This window comes from Harpia harpyja, chromosome 17 (assembly GCF_026419915.1).
Source record: "Harpia harpyja isolate bHarHar1 chromosome 17, bHarHar1 primary haplotype, whole genome shotgun sequence".
Taxonomy (NCBI): domain Eukaryota; kingdom Metazoa; phylum Chordata; class Aves; order Accipitriformes; family Accipitridae; genus Harpia; species Harpia harpyja.
In genome coordinates, this window is record NC_068956.1 from 3,666,804 (window position 1) to 3,687,036 (window position 20,233).

The window sequence follows — 20,233 nt, forward strand, 5'->3', positions numbered from 1 at the left end:
GGTATACGTGAATGGCCATTGCCATGAACCTTTCAGTCCAAAGCTCAGACAGGGAGATGTTAATGTTTTAAGCAACATCCCAGTAGCTAAAGCACTCATCTAGCGAGACTCAAAGTCTGAGTTAAACAAAGGTGAGGGTTTAACTCGAGCTACCCACCTCTCAGCAGGTCCTGGACAGCCAATGTTCACATAGGCTTTGAGGGCAAACCTGAGCAGATGGGAGAACTTACCTTTTGTGCAGAAAATAAAGCAAAATGGGAGGCTACAGCCCAAGGAGTCAGGGATGTCCCAGGCAGCACTGGACAGCAGGAGTTCAGAAATATCTAAGATTTATCCAAGATGGGCTCAGAAGCCATGGCAGGTGGTCTGAAATTCTTACTGTGAGAGCCTGAATGTTCAGTTTATTGAAAAGCAGAGTGAGAACTGATGGGAGCAGGCTGTAAGTGCCTTCACAGGGAGCAGACATCACTGGACACACTAAGGATGATTTGACCTTTGGAGCTAATTACCTAGAGAAGTAGTAGGTTGTCTCTGTTCAGAGCTTGCTTGTTGATCAAGCTAGCAAGGAAGACACTTGTTAGCCAAGAAGAAGATGGTTGGCTGCCATATTCAGACAAATATCTTCTGACCTGAAAGCCCTGGTTCTGATTGAGGGCTCTAGGAAGAATGCAAAAATACAAACTGTCGTAGCTTCCCAAGCATGCCAACTTTGAGCAGGACAGAATAGAAGGAGTGGTATGTAGTGACACTGCCGCCTTCTTCTTTGCTTGCTGTCATGCACATTCAATGTTTAGAGATCCCAAAGACTGGCATGTTTGCTGGTTTAACCTCATTCAAGAGCCATTGTTTTTCTTCCTGATCTGAATCCTGCTTGTGGTAAGGACAAAGGCGTTTGTCTCCAAGGATGTAGGTCTGACCTTCTTTTTATTCACCATTTCTCAGATGAACGGTAAAATACAGTGCAAAATCTTTAATCCTTCTCCGATCCCTTGCTGGAGGGCAGGAGGTGAAGGCAGCAGTGTGCAGAGAGCATCGGTGTGTTAAATCTCTTTGCTCAACTAAGGTGATACATTACGTTTCTGTCAGTCAAGTGAAGTAGACATAAGGTGAATTAACTTCTCTTGTTTTTTCACACTTTTAATTGCCTAGGGTGTTCTCTAAAAGACAGGCTCTACTCCAAGCTGGGTGCAGAGGGGGACAGGCTGTCGTTGAATGTCAGTGCACACACCCTGTAAATTAATTATTCATTTTCTTCGCTGCATTTGCAGACAGGTGAATCATGAGGGATGTGGAACTTCAGGAGAAAGGAACAGAATTCGCACTTAGAATAAAATACCTGAATTTCTCCTAATCAATACTTAATGAGCATGTGCTCTGGAGGATTAGCACTGTGGAGTGATCCCCAAGGCAGTATGGCCAGTCATGTGGTTGGACTCTGGTCCTGAAGTGCCAACAAGGAGCACAGAAATGCCAGTTAAACAGATTAGAATAGCAACCCCCTTCTCTGCAATCTCAGGATAATGGTTTCGTCCAGGATCCTCAGGCTTTTTCCCTCCAGAGTCGAGCTCTGTCAGGTTCCTCTTGCTCTTGCATTTGGGATCTCTTCAGAACCAGCAAGAAAGCCATGGCAGAGGTCACCATGGTGGAGACCGTGTACTGAAGCACTCCTTGGCTTCTGTTGACCACTGCTTGCAAGCAAGTAGCATGTATAGTTCCATGTCACACATCACTCTGCATCCACAAGTAGTTTAAAGCCCCTTCAGCCTCACCCCACTGCCTCCCTCAGATGCTCTCTTCAGATGACAGCCAACTAGTGATGCTCAGAAAGCTGCAAAATGAACCAAATTTACAAAAAATACACTTTCCAGAAGGGTGTCTTTGTGCTCTTGTGTTATGTGTGAGTGATTTGGGAGAGGTGCCGGGTACATTTTGTTTAGCCCAGCTCATTTCCCATACCACAAGCAGCTGTAGAGCTTCACATAGGAGATGAAGGTGGGATTGAAGCACCCTACGCTCACCTGCCAGAGAGGGTTGGAGGGTCCAGATGGGTGTTTTGTTCCACCAGGGCTGCCTGGTGGCAGGGAGCTGATCTCCCTGGTGCTCAGACAAGCCCAATCCTGCTTACTGATCCCTGTGGGAAGAACAGGGAGGGCAGTCTGCTGCTCCCCCTGCCCTTCCTTTTGGGGGTTTTCCCTGCTGATCAGGCTGTGGGGAAATCTGGCTGCCTGTTGTGTACAACCTCCCTTGCAACAGCATCATGATGGGGCTTACAAAGCATTGAACAAGAGCAAGCCTGGTGGCTTGGACCGAAGGCTAGACCTTCAGAAAATAAAAAAAAAAACCACAACAGGCTCTGGGTACCAAAGTCCTCTTTAAAAGCAGACTCTGTTGGGTATGTAAATACTCTTCCAAACTTGGCACAACACCTATTCAGCATCACCATAGGCTGGGCTGAGCAGGATGCCAACATACAGGGTATTTTTCATGTTGGGAGCCAGAGCAACCATGGGACAGTGCTTTGCTTCAGCAGCAGAAGGATAAACGACTGAAGGAGTAGTTCTGAGACCTGAACCTGGTGCTCTAGCCCAGCCTGTGGGAAGAGATTCCCCATGCATGGCTTTTGCAACATGGACACCCAATGGGGCAAGCCCACCTAGGCTATTTGGTTGGTTAGCATGCAAATAATGACTGGAATACTTAGGAGCAACCCTGTTGGGTGAGATCTCTGTTTTTCAGAGAGGGAAATTGAGGCAAGGAACTATAAGATGACTCGTCCTTCAGCCAAGGAACTCAGACTGCTACCCAACCCAGTGTTCAACACTACCCCTACGATCATCATGTTACAGACCTGGGAGGGATCTCTGGAGAACCTCACCCAGTGCCCGCTCTGAGCCAAGCCAAGATTTCACTGACTGTTCCCAGTGGAGGAGAGTCTTCAGGATCCCTAGGCAGTTTGTCTCAGGGCTCACTACTTGGCAGGGTTAGAGAGTTATTTTCAAGCCATATGAATTAAGGAGAAGAGGAATAATTTTATGTGCTACAGAGAAGATTCGAACTGAGAATTAGGAAAATTGCCTCACAGCCTTTCAGATACTAAAGTGGGCACATGATTTTCCATGAGTCATCAATCTTCTAGAAAAAGCAAAATTAATTCATTAAATATGGTCTATGGCCAAAGTTTGTCTAGTATTTTGTAATGAACAGTGATGCCTTGGCTGCTCTTAGGACACCAGTTCCTTTTCTGGGCAATGCAGAGGGATCATGTGGATGGTTTCAACAGCTGGATGTTTTCATTAAGGTGGTGAAGGCACTTAGCTGGCAATCTCCTACAACTTTCAATGGGATAGTTACCTGCCTTCAAATACGTGGTTGGTAAAAATGTAGAGGTGGTGCAGGCAGCGTGGTGAGGAAAAGGGGAATAACTGGAAATGCTGTTGAGCCTTTGCAGTCCCTGCAGGGGCTAATAGGGATAAATCCTGCTTTTCTAGCTAGGATGGAATCATCCGTGTTTCCCACTGCAGCTGAGAAGCTACAGAAAATTCAGCCAGCAGGATCAGCACCAAAGACTAAGTCAAGTCCTACATTACTGAGTGGGATGAGTGTAGTTGCTGCTGGTGGGGAAGAGATATCGCTCTCCTTGCCATGAGGAAACTGTGTTGGGACACTGGCACAGGGCATTATCACTCCCTTTTTTTTGCAAGACTGAGTCTGTCCCATATTGTGTCTCTCTGGGACATGTCCTCTGGAGATGGTTGAGGGCAGGTAGAAAGATTTTACTATTCCCTCCTGTCCCCCCCAGAAAGGTTCTCCTTTTAGTGGGGAAAGCACAAAAATAAAAATTATGGCTAAAACATGAAACAAAATATTTAGGTTTGTATGACAAGTCTGGACCGCTTTGTCACTGTGAGGGGAAATGTCTTGTGTCTTGCAAGATCATCCTTCATCAGCCTTCACATCCCCAGTGTCTCGTGGGAGTTGTGTCTCTCAAATAGAGTGCCTTTTTGCCTGCTTTTTAAGGCATGAGTGTTTTTACCATACTGGAAAATGTTCCACATCATAAATATAACAATTACTGATTGCCATGTAGCAAGGATGACTTGGAGATTAAAAGTTGCAGAAATTCAATTCTTTGAAAGCATTTTTCACTCATACACACCAAACCAATCTAATGCTGGGAGCACCGTGAAGTGGCAGCACACACCAGCAAGCACAAACCCAGGAGCAGTGGGGGACTTTCCCGTGTAAATCCCGCAAAGGTACAATTTGTACAACAGGCAGGAGCAGAGTGTGGAGATACTCAGTCCAATCCAGGTATTAGTTGCAGGCTGTGGTGGAGGGCTTGGTATTTTCTTTCCTCTTCTGAAAGCAGTTTTGATAGAAACATGATAATCCATCCAGTCTCGTGGGCTGTAAGGACAGGACTCCCCTTCTCCATGTGCTTTAATCCGTACCATGGGATCTGATGACACATGTAATAAATCAGTATCAGTCTGCTTGCTAGGCTAATCCTTGGACAACTTTCTAGGACTCAGTTGACAAAATATTACTTGCGTAAGCAACCTCCAGTCCCAGTCTCATTCACCACGGTGCAGACATTAATCTGGATGTATTAGAGGATTGTCTCTCACTGTCTGGAATTAATATTACAAAAGTGTGGGGAGTTTAAGTGCTCCTAGCCCTCTTCCACACCGAGGGGCTGCATCTGTCCCTTTAGGGTTGGGACAGTCCCTGAGCTGGGACCTATGAGTCAGGGTGTCAGTTCATTAACTGCTGGTTTCTTTTGGTTTAGGTCCATTCCTGGTGACTGCTGATGTGTTTATACAGGAATCATGGTCATTCTACGACAGGTAAGTGAAGCATACCTCTCTTCAGCATTTCTAATTTTACTCCATCACCCCAAGGACTAATAAAATCTTTTTTGGAGCAGGGAGGATCAAGTCAGGCTATTTTTATCCTATTCTATTTCCCTAAAAGGACTGTTACAAGATGCAGAGATACTCATTAGCCTTAATCCTTGATTGGCTTAGAGGAAATCATTGCTCTGTGTGTGTAGTCCAGATTAACCTCATGCAATGTTCCACTTCTATTTTCTCCTCTGGGATGGCCCAGAAGCTGTACGTGAGTCCTGGATATGCAGAAGAATAAAACAGCTTACTGCCTGCCTTGAAGAATAATCTAGTCAAGAATTGCTTTTCAATTTCCAGGAACAGTGCTGCTGTGTCCTTTTGCACATCGAATTGAAGAATTAAGTTGTTTGGCAGGTCTCGTGTAGATTCTGAAATAATTTAGGGCTTTGAATTGTAGTGTTTTCCCTGTGTCTAGGCATAACAAGTCTCTCTCACTCGCTGCTTCTGGGTTGTCTCATTGCCATGTGTCACCTGGGGAGGACTGACAATACATGTGTCCTGGGTTGGGGCTGCAGGCTGAGACTTAAGTATGTCAACACAGTCAAGCATTGAGGTGATGAAGCAAATCTACCCAACAGTTTTGCTTCAGCTCTGTGTCTGTCTTGGCAAATACACTTTTGGCTGCAACTGGGCAGAAAGCGCTGGACTTCTGAAGCAGGAACTCACATGGTACCAGTTTATACCAGTGACAAGAAGAGCTGAGGATAGCTTTGGGGGTGAAAGGAATAACAAAGATCTCATGGAGCAACTGAAATGCTCTTTACAGTGTTGCTCTGACCTATTGGGAGTTGTGGCCCAATGAAAAAAGGCTGCACTTTGGTAAGAGTAATTAGGAGCTCCGTCCTCCTTCCAAAAGGCTCAGAGGCATCGGCCCCATGTCGCAAACTCTGACTGATACAGTTTGCAATGCTAAGGAAAATGGGCATTAAAATGAAGTAAGTTCATATGCTAATTTGAAAGCTCAGAATAGCAGTTGTGGCTCTAAGAAATACCCAGTAACATCTCTGTCTAGGATGGTATCACGCCAGGCTGTCTGTAATGTCTCTCTGCTGGAGGTTACCCCTCTATGGTTCAGCTACTTGTTCATAGGCTTCTGTATTGGTCTGAATCCACCCTTTGCAGAGCTCTAATCAAGTAGACCATCTTGCTAGTTACCTAAAACCAAGGTGTCTTGTCTAGGCAGGGAGGCAGGGTGCTTCAGAAGTCGTTTCCTTCCCACCTCTCTTAGGGTAGGATGGATCTCCTCTCTGGAGATGTCTCTCTCCCTTGTCTACCTAAGCCCTAAGCAAGACTAGCTTAGGCACTTGACATTTAGATGGACCCAACTGTGAATGGAGAGCTGTGGTGCAGGGACATCATTCGGTTCTTCTGTTACTGCTGCTATCCTGAAAGTAACTTACAGAAAAGGGGACAAGTAGATGGCTCCAATAACATCATCAAGGCACTTTGTGCCATCCATCTAGACACTAATTAGCAGTCCCAGGATCTAGTCTGGGATTTGGGTCCTATTAAAACCTCAGGATGTGGTTGGTCTGGTGTGAAAAAGGGGCTGATTCTTGGGCTTTTACCTCTTGTGTCTGTAGTGTTACAGCAGTAAAGCTGGAGCAGAGCAGGAGTGATGCTGCTCTTATGTTAGCAGGTGAGAGGTTATTGCTAGGATGTTACAATGGAAGGAAAAAAATGTAGTGGCATTTCTGTACTGAAAGCTGGATGCTGGAGAATAAACCTGGAGCCATTTGTGATTGATGTGTTTGTATTGCCCAAGTGTCCAAAGCCCATCACCTCCAGGCAGGTATTACCAGAAGAACCCTTAAGAGCAAAGCCTTAACATTCAGTGTGCATGTTCGGTCTCCTATAGGCTTTTTTAGAGAAGATACTCAGTTGTTTTCCATACAAACATCTTTTAGTTCATAAGGACTGGGTGTCAAAAGTGTATAAGGAATCTCCAAGTGGACTCCAGGAAGTTATCAACAATATTTGATACATTACTTTGGGATTAAAGCTTCTTATTATTAAACAAGAAAAAACCTAGGCCCCTAAAACAACCTGCAGTTTTCAAAAAGCTCTTCCATTTCTTGCTGTTCTCGACAGTTTTGAGACTACCTCTCCCTGTGCATTCGGACGCTGAGCAGGTGCTGACAAATATCAGGGAAACAGGTTTGTGTAGAACTTGTTGCTTACTGCAAACATCTCTCTGCATCATGGGTAAGGTGAGCAAGGACCCCTTCATAATGAAATAAGGTTACCCAGTTGTTAGCAGATACAGGCTCTTTCTGAGGTCACTTTATACCAGTTTACCCCATCTAAAGGTCCGATCTGAGACACACTTGAGCCACTTTGCTCTCTGTGGTCCAAAGAGCTGCTGTTTATGCTGGTGCTTAATTGCAAGTAGCAGCAATATATGTATTTTACCTCCTTCAGTTTTGCTGTAAGATTTTAGAAACAAGTCTCTGCTGTTCTTGATTGGTATGACTTCCCAGGGAGCTTTCCCTCTGTCTTGTCTTTTTTTACTTTCATTCTGGAATGTGCACCTCACAGTCCTCCCCTCCCACCCCTTTTCCCCCAAAAACTTTCTCCAACAAGATCAAACAAAAGACCAAATCATCGCCTGCGATAGAACAGCCCAGAGCTTTTGGCCCCTACAGCTTGGTTTTCCTGTCCTTACTCAGCTATAAATCCAGGAATTTTTAAAGATGAGCCCGTGGCATCGCATCCCTTCCATTCTCCCCTCAAAACAGTTCACACTAGGATCTCCCTTAGAGGTTGGCTCTGGGCAGCTGAGCACAGAGAGAAGTGCACGGCTCCGAGCAAGGATGAGAAAACACACAGAGCTCCTGCCCCGTGTCTTCCACCCAGTAATTCAGAAGAAAAGCCAATATTGTTCCCCAGCAGGGGCCTGTAGGGAGCCAAACTTATCAGCTTTAGTAGCTAGCAAATCACTCATGGCAAGTCCATTTCCATGCACAAAGAAAGGGAAGAAGAAAAAGGAGGGCTTCCTAAATTCCTGCCTTGGCAGCCTGACAAGTTCATTTGGCTCCGCAGCACAGCGGCAGCTCGTTCCCTCCTCTTCTGTCTTTTATTTGAAGCAGAGATGTTTTTAGAACTGGAGTGGAGACCAGGAGGGTGCGGTGGCCCCAGCCGCAGGTGACCACGCAGCCTGGCAAGGGACACATTGCTGCTCCAGGCAGAGGGCTCTGCCGAGGCCACCGCTGTCCTGGTGGCAAATAACAAACGTCTGCTGCTTGCCACACGGCTGTTTTTGCCAGCTCCGTCGTCTTGTTCATGTAGGCAACTCTCATATAACCTGATCTTAAATCCAGGGTTTCCCAGCCCTGCAAATTTCCTGCTGCTGGGCCAAACCAACAAAAATCAAGCCACTTACTTACCTGCTGGGGAATAAAGCATGCTCCTAAAATTTAAGTATTTCATGTAGGACCAAGTTCAGCATCCCACAAAGCTCATCCACTAAACTAGATTTGGCAGAAGATTGTATCTGTATTGCTGTAGTATCCTGACCGTGTCCAGACCACATGAAGAGCATTGCTGCTGTTGTGGGTTTCTCCCAGTCTTAGTGACCGCCCCAACCTGCTCTGGGGGTTATAGGGAGAGAAGTAGAAATAGGAGTGAAAAGAAACAGCGGAGACCTAAGCTAAGCAGATGATAGAGGAAATCAAAGCTCAGCCAGAAATTAAGGTCCCAAGGGATCAAGTGCTGTGGATGCCTCGTGCTATAAAGCTCCTTTTAGTTCAACACCAAAGCAAGGAAGATGACTCCAACTAGTCTGATGCTTTGCAGGAGCGAAGGCTTGGTCGGAGACTTCAGCTCTGCTCTCCTAGCTTGGCAGTGCTCCTGGTGAGGTGACTTTTGGGGGCAATGCCAAAACCTCGCCGTTTCTTTGCAGCCATCCATTCTGTAAAGTCTGTCGCACCTCTGGCATTTCTTTGAGCGTAAAACCCCCAATACAGCTTCAGCTTTAAACCCCACAAAACAAGCCCTACATGAACGACACTGTCATTGATATGTTCATGTCTGTGCTTTCTGAGGGTGTTTGTGGCTTCCTGTTCTTGTGCCAGGACTGGCTTTTAGCTAAAATTGTCCTTTCCCGTTCTTGCCATTTCTCAGGTGTTTGTATAAAGAGCAATTGCTTTCCTTCCCTAGCCTTGGAATTGACCAAAATCCTAAAACCCTTTTTTTTTTTTCTGCCTTGTAAAACAAGCTCTGCAGCCCTCTTGTGATGGTGGCAGCCCTTACTGCAGCTGCTCCAGCTTAATTTCTTCTTGCTAAGACCAGAATTGCACATTGCACTGCAGGTGAAAGGGATTTGTGCAGTTCATTAATGAGCAGGAATAGATTTTGTGACCGTCGCTGTTTACAGAATCTCGGTTTGATGCTCCAGGAGATGTTTTCCCTTGCTGGGAGTAAGAATAGCGGAGACCAGATTTTGAAATGTTTCAGTCCATTCACAGACACCTCCCATCTGGGCTCTGTGAGCACCGGTTTTACCTGGAGCTGGCATACACTATTTTGGGTGTTATTGGATAATATGCATTCAGCTGTGCTAAGTGATTCATTATGCTATATATTTTGTTAGCAAGGAGGAAGGGGCGGGGGAGAAAACCAATGTTATTGTAGGTCTTCTCAGGGCTGATCTGTAATCATGTTATTATAAAAAGCAAAGTGTAAGTCCACTGTTTGGATTCTCTTTCTCATAAACACTGAATAATTTAAGTCTTCTCCCATTTATGCCTTGTATCTGTCTGATCTATGAGTCTGAGGCTTCCCTGGATAGCTGTAATGCAGCAATGAAAAGTCCAGCACAAGCCAACCAAAGGGCACATTTGCATATAGATTGAAACATGAATCGTTGGGAGCCATTCATTAGTTGCAGTGCTCAAGACATTTGGCATTTTAACAGCTCTCTGCATCAAATCCTTTCCATCAAATTTATGGGACAATTAAAGTGCTGGTGTAGCTGTGTGCAGAAAATAAAGCTGCAGGCTAGGGAGATGTTCTTGCAGTGCTATGGCTGCAGAATATAAATTGCATGATGTCAAGTAAAGGTAGAGTGAACAATCTCAGCCCTGGTGTGGAGATACTCTGCCTCTTAGAGAGCCTGTCTGAAACACACTCGTTCCTGCTTTTTGATACCTTAGACAAGCCCCCACGATCCGTCTTTCCCAAAGTGTATGCACTGAAACCTTAATCTATTTGATCTCAAGATAGAAAAGGCTTGGAGTGAGAGCTATTATATGTGTGGGTGAATTTAGTTTTGCTTTTTTAAGAGGCAGTAGCAAAATACCCAGCCAATGGGACATTCATTTGAGGGTATAGGAAACCTCAAAGGGCTCAGTAACAATATTTACCTTGAATTAATCTTGGGACCTGAGGTTCCCCAGGGAAAATCTACATCCCCAGGGGCAGCTCTTGCAAAGCAGCTCACATATCATCTTTTCTTGCTTGATGGTAACTTCTCTGTGTCTCTCAGAGCCCTTAAAAGATGCCATTTAACTTGCTGAGACCTGACATCTGGAGCAAGAGAGAAATTCAGCCCCTCAAACTGCCTCTTTCTCTTAAGCCCTCCAACTCATCATGGCCTCAGGTTGCACCAGGTGAGGTTTAGATTGGATATTAGAAAAAATTTCTTCACCAAAAGGGTTGTCAAGCATTGGAACAGGCTGCCCAGGGAAGTGGTGGAGTCACCATCCCTGGAGGTATTTATTTAAAAGATGTGTAGACATGGCACTTAGGGACATGGTTTAGTGGTGGACTTGGCAGTGCTAGGTTAATGGCTGGACTCAGTGATCTTAGGGATCCTTTCCACCCTAAATGATTCTATGATTCTATAACCTGACTCTGAAGAATTCTCGCTGTTTGTATATGCTTTCTGTAAAGAAAAAGACTGTAATGAATCTTGAACCTCACATGGCCATTGTGCACCAGCTGGTGGAGCTGGGGGCTGCTGGCCCATCTAGGAACCCCTTTGCAGGAGTGAGGTTTGGGGAGGGAGGTCAGAAATCCTTCGTTCCCACCTACCCCCATCCCACCCCACATCTTATCCTGCTGCTAGGGATCAGCACAAGGGTTGATTTCCCTTGGTTCTCACTCCAGCTACTGAGCCTCTGATTATGGTTCGTTATAGGACGAAGCATCTTCATACCATCTGTGCAAACAGAGCAGAGCAAAGGAGCTCCTGTCCTGTCCCAGTCCCATCCCTGCACACCCACCTGCCTCTATCTGCCCTCCATTCCCTCCCAGATGTGTGGTACAGCTGTTGGCTGGAGCACATTGTCCATAATTTCACCAAAATCATATGACTTACAAGTACTTTTAAAAACCTTGAACATTATTTACTATTTCTTACTTATTGCTGTTATTTTTACTCAGATCAGTTCTCAGATGGGATATAGGGAGTGACAGTTGCAATGATTTGGGTAAAAGGTAGACATTTACACCAACATGGCTGCTGTAAGAAATGTTTGTGATATGACATCCATAATGGAGTGTAGGACCATGCTTTTCATCTGCTCCTTGTACGAATGGCTGTGCAGCAGGCAGGCAGCTCTCCCTGTTCGAGATGACCTTCCTCTTCATCAAATTCCTCTTGCAAAATTGGAAAACATTCAACAGCAAGGCATTAAAAAGGAAGCCCTCAATGTTTAATGGATTTGGGGTCACAGGCACATCTGTGGAATGACCCTGATGTACACTAGTGAAAGATCTGGCCCTCATGGTGTAAAATGCGTTCATTTTTCAAGCCACAGCACCGTTTTCTAGCACAGTGTAGATTTGACAGCTGTTTTCCTAAAAAACCCCTTAGCTCTGGCTTTCTGCAATCAGGTTCAAGAAGCTGTATGCAGGTCCTGGGGCCCAGGGGAAGGAAAGCAATAACAGACCATTTCAATAGCACAAATTGAAAAATGGCATTTCTTTCTCGGGAGAAAGTTGAGCTGAGAGTACAGAGTGTATCTGCTGAGATTTCATTGCCTGGTCAATGAATAAAATAATTTTATTGGAATTAAAAGCTGACTTTGAAGACAGAATTCCAATGAGAACATCAAAACAATACACTCTGTGTCAGTCTTTAGCCAAACTCCAGTGTTTTCATGAAAAGCTTTGTTTATATGTTTTTCCTGTTGCATTTTAGGTTTTGGTGAAATGGCATTCTCTAAGGAAGATTTACAGTAAGAATTTTGGAGGAGTAAATCTACTTTTAGTGTAACCAAAACAGAAGGAGGATTTGGACGTTTGCTAGAACACACATAAGGAGACTGTTCTGAAAAAAAAAATCTGTTTAAGAGCAGAGAAAATTCAATACTGTGAGTGAAATAGCCTGAGATACGCTGGTAAGCCAGCTGGCACTTTAGATACCTCTACTGGGGCTTTCATCAGTGGGGAAATGAGATGAGTAAGTGTGGACTGAGACTTGGGAATTTGTATGCTGATGCTTTTGCATTTCCATTTTGCCACTCCTGGGTGTATTTACAGATATTGCTCTCGTGGCCAGCAGTACTGACCAGCCCGTGCAGGGGTTGTGCATTACACTGTTGCAATGTAAGAGAATTGCTTTTTCCCTGTTGATCACATCTGTGTGGATCTGAGTTTTGCCACCACCATGAGAAGGTGATAGGGTGGATGAGTCCTCCTCTCGTCACCTTCCCATATCACCCTTGCTGCTCTCTGCACAAGGGAGGTGGCACTGGCGGAGGAATGCAGCTGCTTTCTTGCACTGGGAGAGGTCAATCTTAAAAGTTTACAAGGATTTCATCCTTCATTAGGCAATTTCGTGAAAGGAGAAAACATCACCAGCTATAAATTATGAGGACTTCTGTTCCTGAACAGAAATTATTATAAAATTCTGAACAGACTTACAGTGTACTGGAGTTGTGAACGTATATAAAATGACCATATTTGTTCAGACCCAGGTCTGTCCCATCTGGTATTCTGTGTCCAGACTGTCTGTTGGTGAACACCAAGGGACAAGTAAGCATACAGTGTAATTTCCTCACAATATTTTCTTATCCTTCAGCTAATTTCCTGGCCTCCACCTATGAGATTTCAGCTCGGTGATTTCCCAAGCCTGATGTGATTTGATTAGTAGTCCCTAATGCATCTGCCTTCCAAGCACTTGTCCAGCTTCCTTACTCCCCCAGGTGTCCTATCCACCTCCACTGCTTTTTGCTGAACCTAGCCCCTACTGACTTTGATGTCACCTTATTTTTGGACTGGAAGAGTATTTTAAAGAAGTATCTCTACAGACTTGTCCACTCTGCCTTAGGCATCCACATGGGCCACTGGTGAGGATAGGATGCGACCCAGGATGGTCTTTTGGTGTGCTTTAACCTTGCACACCCATTTTCATGTCCTGCCAGAGGCAATTCCACTTACATCCTGATAGTATTGCTCCCTCCCAACTCTTTTACCAAGAACCAGAAGCCTTCCATCCTTTCCCCAGAGTCACCTTAACAGAACCCGGGAGAAAAAGAGGTTGGCTTATTTTGCATGCTGAAGAAGAAAGAGCCAAATGCTGCTTGGTTTTAAGACTGGGAAAAACTCCTATCTGGGACAGAGCCTTGCCAGTGATTGGCACACCACAACTCGGAAGCCTTTTGCGCAGCCAGTGTGAATGTAATATGAGTAATTCATGTGCATCTCCTACCCCCTAGCCAGATGTTTTATTGCCAGTGCCATTGCTGGCAAATGACTCTTAAGGTCACACACTACATTTTTATGACCTGCAAATCACTTTGTAAAGGCATTTTACTGCCCCTTAACCCCATAAGATTGCTAGATTCGGTGCGAGACAGACAGGCAGCCCTTTCCCATTAAGTAGATGCTTGGAGTTAAACAGCATTTGCACCCAGCAAAATACGATGGAGGCACAAACCATATCTCCATGCTGATAATCTGTCAGCCCATTCCTTACAGAAACATAGGCATAATTAATATATCTATGTGATAATACTCTTGCAGTCTCAAAATTAAGGCTATATGGCAATTACTGAGTTTCTCTAAACAAGTATAAAATTGATGAGCATTGTTCACATGATTTAATTTCCCTTTACAGGATTTAGGTTTTCACACGAGCATCAACCAGCTGCCTGTTGCTGGGCAAGGATCTCTGCCATTGTAGGCACCTTGCAAACCCACAACAAAACCCAAAAGTTTGGTTCCAGGAGTAGCATTTAACAAAACCCATTTGTAATGCAACCCTTTTCACAGTAAAGTGGATAAAATGTGAAACAAAACCCCTTTGGAGGCCACATCCCCCTGTGCAGCATATGCAGAATGGACTGTCTATGTAATAAAATAGCCATGAGGAAAATAAGAAGTATCAAGAATAGAGGAATTAGTTGCTGAGCCAAAATCATGCAGAGCTTATTTCTTTTATGGTTTTATTCTTCTAGCTGCTAGAATCCAGGACGTCCATATGAAAGTCTAATCCCACTGGCAATCTTACCAGCCACCATTCCTTGATAATTTCATGTAAGAAATAGGTCCAACTTGCTTCTTCAAGCTGTGGCTATTGTTTCATTTGCAATGGCTGGTGATTATTTAGCAGGACTTGGATTTTGAAGCAGGTTTCTGGGTTTGTGTGTGTAGAAATGACTGATGTTCAGGGTCTGGCTTCTAATCGCTTTCTGAAAGCCAAGTTTCTTCAATATGTGCCCAACAAGCTATAAACCATTAGCTGTAAAAGTGTCCCAAGCTCACAATTTGAAGGCATCCACAGTGCATATCTGTACATGTCCTGATCCAACAAGGCAACTGTCTTGGCTGTGTCTGCCAAATACAACTGTGATTTGAACAGTCATGATTGGCCCCATCTCTATCATCTTGTGCCAGCCTAAAACCTCCACTCTTTCTCTGCAACCTTTAGGTTAGGGCTTGTCTAGCTGGACTTGCTGACTGGTTCCTTCAGAACCTTAATTAACCTGGTTGTCCTCTGGGGTCCCTTCCTTCTACCAGAGCCTTCCGGAATTTCACACCTTCCACAGCCCAGCTGTGATGGTGTGAAATTTGGGATTAAAATACACACTGTATCATTCCTCATTCTTCTTAGGGTACTGTTAGCATGGAAGTTTAATTAAAACCCATGGAGAAATCATCAGAAATAAACCTCCTGGTGCACTTGGTAATTCCTGAGAGTTACAGCAGATGGGGCTGGTATTGTGCTGCTGGGAGCCCATGGTGCAACTCTGTGGCTGGTCCACCTCCTCTCTGAGGGACCCACCACCAGCAATTTGGGAAGTTTTCCAAACGAGATAGGCAGAGGGGTTTGAAGAATCCAGGTAAGTGGCTGCAGTTACCAACCTGCTCTGGGTTTCCATTTCAAGGGTGGTCTTGCAAGGAGCCAACCCTGGAGCCTTCAAACCCATGAAGCAAGCAATGAAATATGGGTGATTTTGCTGGGTTTTAATAATACTAGTAGGATTCTTTTTGTTATCTGTTTCCTCATGGCAAAAAAGTCCAGGTGCTTCATGTTCTCAAGATTTTTTGACATCTGGGAGTATCTTTTCTCCTTTTGGAAGCACACTACTTGTATCACAGCATCTCTGCACCCTTGTGTCTGACACCTAAGGAACAAAAACCAGTATCAAGACGTTTTGGATTGCATCACAAGCATTGCCAGCATGATTTTTTTGTTTTCCATTATGCTTTCTCCTGCCATCCATTCCTCTCAGAAATTGGCTTTTCAAACACATTCCTGGAGTAGTCCGCTTCTCCCTTAAGCAGTCATATCACAAAATCCCTCAAGATGCTATTGACTGAGCTGCAGACTAACCTTCCTCCAGACCCCCTCACTCTCCCCAGTAACCAAGACAACCCTCAGTGGATAAGCAAAGGCAGTGTGGAAAAGGGCAGTGCTGCTCAGATCTGGTGTGGCAGTGAAGGAAAAGCGGCATAACTCCCCTTTCATTCAATATTTCCAAAGATGAGACATGCTATTTTAAGTGGTAGGGCTTGTCTAGACGTATCAGTGCCACTTTGGCTAATGCAGACCCTTAGCACAGACACGTTTCTGCTGGGAAAATCACAGTTACATGAGTATAGATTACTACTATATGGGAAAAGCATACATTTTTACTAGGATTAAGCACTTCTTTGCCCTATGTCTACATTAACGGTTGGACTTGATCTTAAAGGTCTTTTCCAACCTAAATGATTCTATGATTCTGTGATTCTATGATTTCTGTTTACGCAGGAATAGCTGTGCAGATTACAATAGTCCCACATCTATTTGGTACACAGGAATTAATTGCAGACTAGATCTCAGTGAGGTTGCAAAAAGGCAGGGAGGAGGGAACAAGGAGCCTGAAGCAAAGAAATGAAGGAGAAAGAATCTTCCCAGAGCATGAAAGATGAAGCTGAAACTCTGAAAGAGAATTTGGCAGGTTGCATATGAAAAGTAAAAGAGATTTTTATCGCAGATGGTGGAAAAATCCTGTTTTGTTTCCCCAGGAATAAAATCATGTAAAACAATTGAATTCATGTGGTGGCTTTTAGGCTTCTTTGAACAGCCTTTCTGAGCCAGGATGAAAAACATCCCTTCCAATTTACATTTCTGTGCATGATTTTTTTTTTTTTTTCCCCTTCATCGCTACTGTACATTGGAATTCAAACTGTGTCCTTTCTGTGAATCATTGTGATCTTGAAAAGGCTGTATGCCTCAGAGGCAGAAAAATGTTGGGTGGAAATACCTGATTACCTCCATCTGTTGCATAGTTCTGTAGCTCTCCTGCTCATCAGCTGGGACTCTTCTTTCGTGAATCAAATCAAACGGCTCTCTGCCTTCACCTGGGGAATAAAGCTCATCCGTAAGCAAGGCAGAGCCTCCATCAGCGCTGCTCAGTGATGCCACAGCAGAGACCTGCGCCGGCAGCAGCTTTGCTCCCTGGCCATGCTGCCAGCTGCACGGTCCTCCTGCTCTCCCTGCTCTTTCACTGGGGCTTTGCTGATTGCCTGATGAGCCACTTCAGGGGCTAAACCAGCAAAACACTTTGCAAAAACACATGAAAATGTTGCTGCTGGGTTAATTCTTGGAGCCGCTTCACCGTGGGATCAAATCAAAGAAAGGGATGGGAGCACGCAGCTTAGCTCTACTATCCAGCCATAGGGACCTGCTTGAACCAGCATCCCTCCCAAACCGTGCCCAGAGAAGGAGATGGCATTCCCTTAGTCCCATCTTCCTAATGCTTGACATACAGAACAACATGCATTTAAAGGAAAATGTCCAAAATCTTTGCTTCTGGGTGGCTAAGGGCAAGGGGTTTCCATCATGCCTCCTGTTGCAAACTAAGGAGCTCTTGCCGAACCTCAGTTGTCTGGGGAGATGGGAGTGACTGTTGTTGGCAGATTTAGAGTGGATCTGAGAGCTCCCAGTGTGGTACCAGTGCAACCTCTCTACTCCTAGGACCTGAAGGAATATGTGTCGGTCTAACAGTACTAAATTACATGCTCCCATCCTAAAGCGCTCGCCCTCTGATATCTCCTGGTTTTATTTTTGCCCCCTCTTTTTTTTTCCAGATTTGTCTGTCTTACGATTGCTCTGTCGTCTTCCTTTGGATTTCTTCCATGTGCATTTAGGACAGGACCCCGCCGTGAGGCTGAAAGGCTCAGTCTTCATTTCCTGTTCCACTTCTGCATCTTAGCAGATTTTTCAATCACATCCCAAGCAGTGGCCATCAGCTTTTTGTGTGAGACCTGATATGCAGTGCTTTGGCACGGCATTTGGGTGGGTGACGCCCGGGGCCAGCCTAATCTGCTTGTAACGTCAACGGATTGCCGGATTCTCCACTTCGCCCGCAACAGTAATGCCGTAGAATTCATGGATTAAATCTTCTATCTCCATGTTTGTCTGCACGCTTAAAACCCAATCCTGAGCCGAGAGGTCCCAAACAGTCAACAACAAGCTCCTTGCCAAAAGCCAGGGATGAGGTCAGACATCACTGGGAGCTGAGCCTCATTACACCATGCTAGATTGCTCCCCTGCAAACCTGATTAAATCCATCATTTTTGCTCACGGAGTCTTTGACTATCCCTCAGCACTAAATGGGAAAATGCTGAGATGGGTGCCACATTTGTGGGTTGTTTTTTCCCTCCTGTCAGTATCAAAGTTACAGGATGAGCGAGTGGTGCATTGATTATTGAATTATTTAACGATTCCTCTTGCATCTCCGCCTTTGCTTCAGAAAGCCTTTGTGTGTAGCACGTTACCTTGGCTGACAGCTGGTGCCTGATGTGCTATGAGAAATTGGGAAGAGAATCTTATTTGTTTATGAAACAGGAAAATTATTAGGGTTACCGACTACCAGCATGTGTGTTTCTTGCACTACAGTTTGTTGTCAAGTAGAAATTCAAGCTTTTTCTTCCTTTCCCACCTTTTCTTGATGCTGGTGGCAACTGCACAGCTAAAGATGAGTGCAAAGAATAGAGATGAGCACTCCTAATTCTCCCTTGGGCTGCACAGCTGTGGGTCCAGGAAAAGCTCCATTAAACTGAGCAGGATACACCCATGTAATCGAGAGCTGAATTGAATCAGACAGGTGATATCTAGAGGTGATGATACGTGTTTTTAGTAGAGCACAGGCATGATACTGCCCAAAGGATTCAGGTGGCTGGTGGAAGACTGCACTGGCATCATACGCTGCGATGCACCAATACATTTAGATTTCAGTCTGCTCTCCAAATGACATTGAAATTTGGAGCTGGGGGAATGCCTATGTTTGCACTTGTGTCTGTGTGCACTAAGGATTTTCTGCTTCAAAGATGAGCAGTAAGGAAGTAAAGGACTCAGCTTGGATATAGCTCTCTGGAGACCTGGGTATGTGATTGTGCCTGTTTCCAAAAAAAAAAAATGCTGCATAAACAGGTTGTTTTACATCAATTGTCAGAGCTATAGCCCACACATCACATTTGGCCCACGCAGTGCATCGATGGCCATTCTGCAGGGTATCGTTTTTCCTATTTTAGAAGAGTAAGTTTAGTGGTGCAGGGAGTAATCAGTGGAGCACTGCTGACGTGAGTCCACAGACAGCCTCTGATAACCAGTGATTTTGCATATCCTTCAGCAATTTACCTGAATATCAGCCCTTAGGACATTTCAGCATCCATGCTAGGGGTAGGAGCCACCTTAGCTAGCTTTGGACACCTGTACTGTAGATTTCTACCTCTTAACTGTCCTCTTCACACACTCCTTTAGGTCAGTATCATCTGACCTAGTTTAATTACCCGCTTTATGCAGAGGTAAATAGAATAGAATAGAATAGAATAGCATAGCATAGCATAGAATAGAATAGAATATTTCAGTTGGAAGGGACCTACAATGATCATCTCCCAAAGACCTGGATGTCTTGTTCAGAGGTGGACACATGCACTGGGTTTAGCTGAGTCCTACCTGACCTGTTTCACTGAATAACTCAGCTTTTCAGTGACAGCTGCAAAATAACTGGTTCAAGACCACTTCCTCAGCCCTGGCAATGTCTTTTCTTTGGGCTTGTAAAACAGGCTGGGGCAAAGAAACCCAAGCTTTCATTAATTTAGGTGGTTCACCTGCTGTGAGGATGCTTCCTGCAGGTGGCATTGCCCTTTTTTCTCCAGCAGTGCGGTCCACACCACCACAGTAGCACTTAATGGGAGCTCAGGTGTCAGCAGCAGCCTAAACCTATTGCCTAGGTCGCATCAGTTCCTCAGGATAAGCATTTGCCCCTTACTAACGCGTGTGCACAAAGCGTGTCACAGCAGGACCTTGATCTCAGCTGTGCCTGCTGCTGCAGAGGTATAGTAAATCATCAGATCAGGGTCCAGCATGACTCTTTGGGCTCATACTTCTATCTCTGCAGTGAAGAGTCTAATGTTACCCCGGGGAGCTGTAACCTAAACTGGATGGCATTGCTGACGGGCTGCCAGCCAGCTAAAGGTTTATTTTCCTCCATTGCATCCCTCCCCTTATTGTCCTAAGTGTGTTTATTTGTTTCCCACATAAGGCATAGCACGTTCCGTTAGAAAAAGCATGCTGATGGGAGGCTTAATGCTGTTGCTCTGCCCCTTGATGCATACAGAAGGGAGGCTGGTTTCCAAGCCAGGTCATCCCTTCAGAGGGATGGGATTTCCCGTTTCCAGGAGCCAGCACGCTCGGGCCATTCAGACAGACAGCACTGCAAACACCAAGTGCCTCTGGCTGACACACGTGACTGTCTGACGAGTCCCCAGTAAACCTCCTGCTAGCAGAGGAGCAATGCAAAAAAATATGCAAAGAAAATGTGTGGAATTACAGACCTTCAGCAACCCCAGAGTCAGGGAAAAAATAAGCACGCTCATGTAATAGG

At 45.0% G+C, this 20,233-nt stretch overlaps 1 protein-coding gene across 4 annotated transcripts in view; it reads left to right on the plus strand.

The window, feature by feature from the left end:
• Window positions 1-20,233, plus strand: part of MYO7A (myosin VIIA) — a 103,355-nt gene that overhangs the window by 13,523 nt on the left and 69,599 nt on the right. For all 4 annotated transcript variants that reach the window (XM_052812669.1, XM_052812670.1, XM_052812671.1 and 1 more), the window contains exon 2: window positions 4,790-4,847. In XM_052812669.1, coding sequence (XP_052668629.1) covers window positions 4,830-4,847 — 18 coding nt within the window. In that variant the 5' untranslated portion in view covers window positions 4,790-4,829. The remainder of the gene's footprint in view (window positions 1-4,789; window positions 4,848-20,233) is intronic.